Source organism: Chrysochloris asiatica, unplaced genomic scaffold (assembly GCF_000296735.1).
Source record: "Chrysochloris asiatica unplaced genomic scaffold, ChrAsi1.0 scaffold00050, whole genome shotgun sequence".
Classification (NCBI taxonomy): Eukaryota; Metazoa; Chordata; class Mammalia; order Afrosoricida; family Chrysochloridae; genus Chrysochloris; species Chrysochloris asiatica.
This window is the reverse complement of record NW_006408568.1, coordinates 5,299,692-5,309,116: the sequence shown is the minus strand read 5'-3', so window position 1 is coordinate 5,309,116 and position 9,425 is coordinate 5,299,692. Positions and strand designations below refer to the sequence as shown.

Sequence of the window (9,425 nt, the reverse complement as noted above, 5' to 3'; positions counted from 1 at the left end):
GTGGGCTTTTTTCCGATGGGCTTTACTCCATTCACATCATCAAGGTCAACTCTACTTTGAGGAGGCAGCTTTTCCTCAGTTGCATTTTGAGTGAGTTCAAACCTGAAGGGCTCATTTTCCGGCACTATATCTGACAGAGGTTCTCTGCTATCCATAAGGTTTTCAGTAACTAAATATTCGGAAGTAGTTTGTCACTCCTTCTTCCTAGTCTATCTTTGTCTGGAAGCTCATCTGAAACCTGTCCACCATGGGTGACCCTGCTGGTATTTAAAATGCCGGTGACACAGCTTTCAGAATACAGCTAAGGAAATCCTCTAGAGTAGATTTCCTGTGTCACATGAGGTCCGTAAGTGTTGGAACCAATTCAATGGTATTCAACAACAAGAAGAACCAATAGCAAGAAGGAAAAAGAATAAAATACATGTACCACAGTTCTGAAGTTAATGGCAACTTAAAAAGACAAGTGAAGACACTGTTTACTCACATAAATGGTGAATTCATTTGGGCCCCAATAGAAAATTTATAGTGATTCAATTACCTTTATGTTTACTTATAAACTTCTTATTTTTAATAGAAGTTTATTGTCTTAGTTTCAACCAATTTTCTATAGCTCCTAAAAAGCCTGCTAGCTGCTTATCTCCTTTAGAGCACAATTGGTATTCAATCCACTTTCATGCTGCTCACACACATAAGAGCATGTTTGTATGCCTACACATGCACACTACACACACAAAGCATGTTTTTTCAAAGGCCTTGCAATCAGAAAGAAGCATCCACTTAACTGGATCCTAAAAGGAAACATTTCTTGGCAAAAGCTTTTTCTCTGAGAATTTTCAAGTGCTATTGTGACTCCTTCATCTTACCACGACAAAGTTCATTTCCAGGTTTTGCCACTAAGTACAATCTGCCAGCAATAGAGGAGGCAGCCATGACAGCTAAACTCAGTACTAGAATTCAGGGTCCAAGGTACGTTGCTTATTTGATTGCTGTCTGTTTTCTCCACTCAACTTAGAAGCTCCCTACAGGCAAGGATGAGGTCTATTTTGCCCAACACACAGCACAGTACCCAATACACATAGTAGGTAGTCAAGAAATATTTATTGAATAAACACTGAATAACAGATAGTGATGACAGGACCCATGCCTAATTCATCTTTGGACATGTCTCAAAATGAAAGGAATGTCAGTACAGAGTAGGTAATCACTAACTCAAATGCCTGTTGAATGAATGAATGAATGATTTGATCAATTGATATAACATTCAGTTGTGAGGAACCAACTGGTGCCACCTATTATTTAAAAGTGTGGCTCACTTTAGCTCATTGTTCAGCTGTTTGGAAAAGGAACCCATGATGCTCATGAGGCCTAAAGATTTGACAGATGAGCTGACTGAGTCCCCTCCATGTCCCTTGATATACATAGTTATTTATTTCACACTTAGAGACCTCCCCTAGTTGATACTTTGGTGTCTGGCTGCCCTAGCTTTCTGTGTCCATCTCTGTAGATGCAGCACAAGACACAAGGAAGAAGGGGCAGGGGCTCCATTAGTTTTTTTGAATGAGTTCCCAAAGGGAACTTCATCTTAACATGACAAAGGTCGTTTATGACTTGTTACCTTTGAGTTAACTAAATATGGATCACTGAAAGATCATTCAAGCATATGCCCTACTCTTGTTTGCAAAAGGAGTCCAACTATTGGACAGTCCATATGACAGTTTAATTAATCTTCATAGCCAATGAAGTCATGTCCCTGAAAATGGACACCACCATCTTCCTCTCTCATTGGCAGCTTTCCTCTTCCTCTCTCTCTCTTACTGAGCTGCAGTGCCTTTTCTGTTCCTCTCTGCAAGCATAGCTGAGGGTGGGTTGGCCTGTTTTAGGAGACTGCTCTGCATAGGCCTCCTCCCATCTGAATATTACAAAGTTCAAGGCTTGTGAGTGTTGCTGACCCCAGGCTTTCCCACTAAGACCAGGTCTTAGGGGCCAATATGCACTCAGCCCAGAACAGATTCACATGAGTGTGAGAGTAACCAAGAGAGGAACAAAGGGATGATGCCTTACCTCCTAAGAATCCCTCTGCCATCCACATATTTGCCGATCACAGAGCCAGATCTCTGTTTCCAGCTTGTGTTGGGAGCAGCTGTGTTTGCCTTGGCTGCCTTATCTTTCTGTAGAAACACAAAATACCTTCAGATCCATTCCTGTTGATTTGTCCCCAGTGTTTGAGCAGAAAAGGGCTCAGTTTTCTCACCATATTTAACAGGCTCCAAACAAAAGTCTGAAGTAGGGGAGCCATGTTCTGGTCTACCTGTTAGTAGGTTCACCCACTCTTTCTGTTTGTTGTGATTCCCCACCAGAGTTTCTCTAGCTCCTCACTAATAGTCTAATCAAATGAATGCAAGCATCATTTAGTGCCCGGGGTCCCCTACATCATCCTTCACAAGAGTACTGATAATTTGTAAGAAGATAATTACAAGATACATGCTTAATGCAAAGGAAAATATTTATGGGCATAAGAGACTTCTGTGCATCTTTAAATCATACTCCTCTGCCTGGCTCCAATTCCTCTGCATTTCCAAAGCCCCACATATATAATGAGAAAGGGCCATCCCAGAGGGTCAATTAACCCAATGTCCTATCCAAAAGTGCTGAGCTAGCTGAAAGTATTTCAGTGCTTTTGTAGAAGGAGGCTGAGTGTAGACTAGTGACTCAAACATTTGTAACGGAGGACCTAGGTGGAGTAGGGACTTACAACCCCTTTGCCAGTGCTCCCTGACAGATGTCTTCCAGTTGCTGAGGAGGAGTGAGACCACAGGAAGAATCTCTCATTAATCAGTCTTCTCCTAGACTCCCTGTGATCCTTAATGAGAGAAGAAGGAATTGCGGAGCTCCCAGGGCCCCTGAAGGTATGGCTATAATGATTCCAAATTAATCTTTAATTATTATTCAGCATGAACATGATTTCATCATTCTTACTCCTATTTCCCATTAGGGTTCTTAATTCCCTTCTCCATTCAAAGCAAAATGAGTTTGGCAGGTGACGGGAGGTGAGGTCAAGTGATTAGGGTGACATTTGGTTGGAAGCTTTGAAATGAATTCAGTGTTACTTCTAAAACAATTATAACCATTGTCAGCATCAAACAAACATGTGTAGGTTTAAGCCTTGTTCTAATAGTGCACATAGGTGGGTGGCAGAAGCGTTGGTTGGCCAGTTGGGGATGTAGAAGAAATGGTGTAGCATCATCCCTCAGAGCCTTGCAGTTATAAACCAGGCTGGACCTAATTTCAGGCAAACTGACTGCCTTATGCTAACCATGTTTAAGCTACTGTTCAGCTAAGGGTTGAAAGCATATCGTCCTTCTCTTTTCAAGAATTTTCCCTCCCCTGTAGGGGAAAAAAGGCAGTTATTTCCTTTACCAAAGATCCCTAGTGGTGCAGTGGGTTCAGAAATGGACTGTTAACTGAGAGGTTAGCAGTTTGAACCTATCAGCTGTTCTGCAGGAGAAAGATGAAGCAGTCTCCTTCCATAAAGACTTCCCCTATGGGGCAGTTCCATGTCCTATAGGGTCACTATGTGTCAGAATCAACTTGATAGCAGTGGGGCTTCTCCCCCCCTCCCCCCCGGCCCGGTTTATTCCCTTTACTCATATGACAGTTGGGAGGTCATTGGAAGCAATGACTTCCTCAAGGTCATACATAAAATTCATGGTGTGAAAATTCTGAGAATTAAGAAGTTGTGTCTTCAGTCTAGCTTCCAGTTTTCTTCCTTGTTCAGCATCCAACAGCTGCTGTTGAAAGGAGAGGATGCATAGAGGAACACGGAATCTGAGATTTTCTTTAATGCATCCCAAAGTGAAGATCTTTAAATAACTATAGGATTTTGCGCTATTTGGGAATGTATGTACTGTTCAGGTATGGAGAGCAGAGGTCCCCAGAGGGTGAAAAAACGTACATAAAATTGACTCTGTAAAGTATGAAATATACATTTTAAATTTGTTATAGGATACTATAAAAATGCAAAATTATCATCAAGATATAAAAATTTAAGTGAAGAAAATGAACATTTTGATTGAATGTGATAAGGATGTTGAACCTGTGCCATTTCATGGATAGAACCATCATTTCTATGTTCAAGAAACGTCATGTGACGCCAAGAGAAAGGCGTGCTGCATCATGGAAATCAATGCACCGTTACTCAGTTGTTAAGTGCCGAAGAGTTGGTTCTGACTCATAACACGACCCTGTATAGGGTTTCTGAGGAGCAGCTGGTGAGTTTGAACCGCCGCCCACCTTGCGATTCACCCCAACCATCACCACCCAGTGCTTTATCCTACAGCGCCACACCAGGACTCAGTAGGCCACCTTATATTTTTATTGTTTTCAAATAACCCTCTGCTGTTGTCCTCCCCACACAGAAAGGATCAATCCAAATCCAAATCTCAGGACATCCTTGGATCAGTTCCAGCCTGGACTCTGGCTGCCCACAGCCCTTGATTTCCCCGAGGTAAGGAAAAGCATTGGCACTTACCTGAAAACGTATGTCCCGTTCATCCCGGAGGTGCTTGTTCCTTTCCCTGGGGGCAAAAAAGAAAATCAATTCAAACAGAAAACTTGTTTCTGTAGCTGGCAGTTGACTGATCCAATAACAGTTAGTTTGCCTTTCAGATGGGCCTCAGGGAAGGTCTGGTGCAGAAGGCCCAGGGAGTGTGTGTAATCTCTTTCCTTGGGAATTGTGGTTAATGGCAGAAAGTAGTTTGTGTGTGAGGCAGGGGGATTGCCAAAGTGGCCTTGTGATAACTCTGCACTACCTGTTCCTACCACTAGATGGCCTCCAAGTGAGGGGGTGGGGCGGCGGAGGCTTCCAGCTCCAGCTTCACCTAAGGACTTCTGATCACACACCCAAATGACATACTGTCTCTCTCTGAATCATTCATTCATTCATTCTGCATTGTTACTTAACAAATCATTTCCCAGCACTTCTCTCTGTTAGGCATTGTTCCAGGTATCAGGGTTACAACAAAGAACAAGACAAAAAGTTCCTGCCTGTAGGGCCTTTGTGTTTTAGTGCAGGGATACTTTTATCACTAAAGGTGCTCTGGTAGTGTAGTGGTTACAAATCAGGCTGCGAACCTCAAGGTAAGCAGTTCCAAACTACCAGCTGCTCCGCGGGAGCAAGATGAGGCTTTCTGCTCCCATAAAGATTTACAGCCTCGGAAACCCTATTCAGGGTCGCTATGGGTCGGAACCGACTCGATGGCACTTAACAACAACAACAACAACAACTCATTAAAGAGTTGCAGTCTTAGAGACCTAGTATGAGAGGCTTGCCTCACAGCCCCCTGAAAGCAGACCCTCTTTTGAATCTACCATGTGGCTTCTAGTAAATTCTACTTCCTCCTTTGCTGTAGCTCTAATTCTCAGACAAATGGCAGCACCACATGGTGAAGAGGACACAGATGTGAGAGAGCACAGTGGCCAGGTCATTTTACCACCTGGGAAAGGCCTCTCTCCTCTGGGCCTCTACTTTCCCATCTGTCAAAGTGGAGAATACATTCCTGTCATGCCTCGTCGGACAACTCTGAAGCTAACATATGACAGGCATGGATGCTTAGATGCTTATGATTTTATCCCTGTCTTCTATGGACCTTTTGATACTCCTTTCACAGTGTTGGGGGTGACCAAAGATATCTAAGATTTTTTGTGTGCCAGGGAAGTGTAGGTCTGTGTGCTGAAGGGGATGAGAAGGAGCCTGTAGGAGGTAGGGGTGCCTATGTTGGTGCCACTCAGGTCTCCACTCTTCCCTGCACAAGGGGATTTCAGAGGAATGGTGTGTAGGCAAGAATCTTAATCCAGGCCAAGGAGACATGGTGTAGGGGCCAAGGAAGGCTTCCTGGCACACATGCTAAGACAGCCATTTGGAAAAGTACAAGTTGGTAATGGCTCAGCTCTGAAAGGCTGCCACAGTGTGTGTGCCCCTTTCACATAGTCATGGGCACATTCTAAGCTGCTTTACAAGGTCAAGTGGAGGGTGGAGGGCTTGAGGAGACCATTCCGAGGCCTGGATCACAAACAAGGGAGGAGTGATCATCACCAGAAACTGCAGGAAGCTCTTTCATGTGGTCGTCCTTCTACCTGCAGAACTCAGCAAGAAGAGTGGGTGGGCAGTTTAGAGTCACACCAAAAAGAGGAGCAGGCAGGGTCATGTAGAAAGAAAAGGAGCATCTTTTCAATTCGTGGATTAATAAAGAACTGAGATTGTAAACTGGTGTGTAAAATTTCTAAAGCAGGGATTGGCCCTATTGAGGGCAGTTAAATCATAGAAAAAGAAGATGTGTGGTTTTTAAAGCAGGTGATGTTTTTATGCTAAGAGCCTACTAGGGGTTTAGCATAAGTAGGTGCTTAATATATGCTTTTGAATATGCATCAGAACAAAAGCATAGGGGAGGAAATGGGGCCAACAACAGAGGTATAAGGAGGATTTGTCAGGAGCCCATAGCCCTCACCTAAGCAGTGGGGGGGATACAAATATGGAGATTACACGACAAGCTGCCTCTTGGAGGTTCATGGGCTCAGATGCAAGAAACTTGTCACAGGGATGATGTCTATTACCTTAGACAGGGCTTCTTTCCCAACAGGCTGTCCTCGGGGAGAGGTAGGTGTGACTTCCAATGGTGGGTCCTGCCGGGTTTGTCCATTTTCTTGCTGATCAGAGACCTCCTCCTCTTCTGGGCATCTGCTCAGCGGCTGCTCAAGGCCAGCATCCAGGAGCTGGGGCAGGGGGTCTTCTTCAATGGAGATGATTCTGCGGAGCCTCTGGGGAGGTGGACCCCCAGTTCCTGGCTCCCCTTCCGTCAGGGGACATCCACTCAGGCCCAGGGAGCTTCTCCTCCTCATGATGCCAAACACATCTTCCTCCTCCTCTGATGGGCTGTTTTGGGGTGGGGAAGAAAAGAAGAGGCGGGGCCTGTCCTAAATGATAGCAGTATGGAAGCTGATAGCTTTGTGACAAATGGAAAAGTGGACAGCACCACACACCGGGAGAAGAGAAGTCTGGGAATAGCAAGAAGTGAAAAATAACACAACTAAAGCAGAAACAGGCATTCTTTAACTCATGCAATTAACACACTTCTATTACGTGTCAGGAGATGAACAAGATGGTGAAGAAGACCACTACCATGCATTACACTTAAGACGTTCACATGGACACACATAGTCTCTGACCTCAAGGAGAGCTTGGACTTGTTTCCATTAAGTGCCACCATGTTGGTTCTGACTCATAGCTACCCCGTAAAGGGTTTCCAAGGCTGTAAATCTTTGGGCTAGTAGAAAGTCTTATTTTTCTCCTGTGGAGTGGCTGGTTGCTCGAACCACTGACCTTGTGATTAGCAGTCCAGTGCTTATCCTACAGAGCCATCGTACTCTCCCAAACTTGTACTAGTGGGAGTTTAAAGCCATAATGACACTAAAAATGACACCTTCATAAGTTGTGAAAAGTGCTAAGGAGAAGTGCAGGGTATAAAGCAAGGAATATATCAGATCCAGAAACAATGCACCCTAGATTAGCACTTGGGGCCTTGGCTCTGCTCTTAGTAGTTAGTAAACAAACACTTACTTCGTGTGTGTCTTTAGATACGACACCTCAACTCTTCAAGCCTCAGTTTCCTCATCCATAAAATATGGACCATTTGCTCTGCCCATCAGAAGACTTGGTGGCACACAGGTTAACCGACTGCTAACCGAAAGCTGGGTAGTTCAAATCCACTAGCAGTTCCATAGGAGAAAGACATAACCATCTGCTTCCATAAAGATTACTGCCTTGAAAACCCTGTTGGGCAGTTGCACTGACTTGATGGCAGCTCAGGGCACTTGGCCATTTGAGGCTGGGCTTTGGATTGGGAGGAAGGAAGGAAGGCAGGCAGGGGACCTCCATTTCCCTCTCCTTTCTTTCTGCTTCTCTTTCAGTGTCCCTGGAAGTTAGAGTCAGGAGCAATTGGTTGCAGATGCCTGTGTTCATATGTGTTCCCAGAATTACCTGAGCACCAAAGGCAAGGAGAGGTAGTAAGGCAACTTGAGGTAGTACAGACAGTCTGTAATTCCGAAATGTTTTGAGAGCAAAGGCCTCTTAGGTCCTTTTCAATAAGGGAGTTCCCCTCAATGCTTTGTAAACAACTAAAACTGAAGATTGTTTTACAGAAGGAGCCTCGGGGCACAAATGATGAAGAGCTTGACCACTAACCAAAGTTGTTGGCAGTTTGAACCCACCAGTTGCTCCCTGGGAGAAAGATGTGGCAGTCTGTGACTATGGTAGAGATTTACAGCTTTGGGAAGCTATGGGACAGTTTTACTCTGTGCTGTTGGATGACCATGACTCAGAACTGGCTGGATGGTAATAAGTTTTTTGTGTATTATTTTAAAGATGTAGGAGTTTGAGAAGGAGGCTATTCCATCTAAATGGAAAAAACAAAAAACAAAAGCCAATTGGCAAACAATACCAACAACAATTAGAATTAGGGGAACAAAGCAAATCAAAACAGAATTGAGATGAGTAGTGAGGTGATTGGACTCCTGGTGTGGTGCTGTAGGATCAGCGCTGGATGATGAACCACAAAGCTGGTGGTTCAAACCCACCAGCCGCTCCTCAGAAACTTTATAAAGAATCGCTCTGAGTTGGAGCCAAGTTGACAGCATTAACAACAACAAGTGAAGTGATAGGGTCAAAGGAGAAAGAGCTGAATACAAAGAACTGCAAAGTGTCCTCTGTTTTGCCTCCTAATTTATATTTATTACTTCTTCTAAGGACCAACAAGGAGCACAGTGGCTCTGCAGAATAAACATTGGACTGTGACCCACAAAGTTGGTGGTTTGAGCCTACCAGCCACTTCACAGGAGAAAGACGAGGCTTTTTGCTCCCACTAAGATTAACAGCCCTGGAAACTCGATACCAGGTCACTCTGAGTTGGAATTGACTTGATGGCACTTAGCAACAACAAGGACCAACAAAGGACATCTGATGGTGTTATGTTTAAGCACGTGGCTGCTAATCGAAAGGTTGGGGGTTCAAATCCAGCCAGCCACTCCATGAAGAAAGACCTGGTGAGCTGCTTCTGTAAAGACTGTTGTTGTTATTAGGTACCATCGAGTCGATACCGACTCATAGCTACCATATGCACAACAGAACGAAACACTGCCCCATCCTGGGCCAACCTCACTATTGTTGCCACACTTGAGTCCATTGATGCTGCCACTTGGCTAATCCATCTCGTTGGGGGTCTTCCTCTTTTTGTCTGAACCTCCACCTTACAAAACATGATATCCTTCTCCAGCGACTGGTCCCGCCTGACAATATGTCCCAAGTATGAGAGACGAAGTTTGGCCATCTTGGCCTCCAAGGATCACTCAGGCTGCACTTCTTCCAAAACGTATCT

General features: G+C 44.4%; 1 protein-coding gene across 1 annotated transcript in view; it reads right to left on the bottom strand.

The window, feature by feature from the left end:
* Positions 1–9,425, bottom strand: part of EFCAB4B (EF-hand calcium binding domain 4B) — a 141,429-nt gene that overhangs the window by 53,879 nt on the left and 78,125 nt on the right. The window contains exon 11 of the mRNA XM_006862681.1: positions 6,610–6,928. Within this exon, the coding sequence (XP_006862743.1) occupies positions 6,610–6,928 (319 nt within the window). The remainder of the gene's footprint in view (positions 1–6,609; positions 6,929–9,425) is intronic.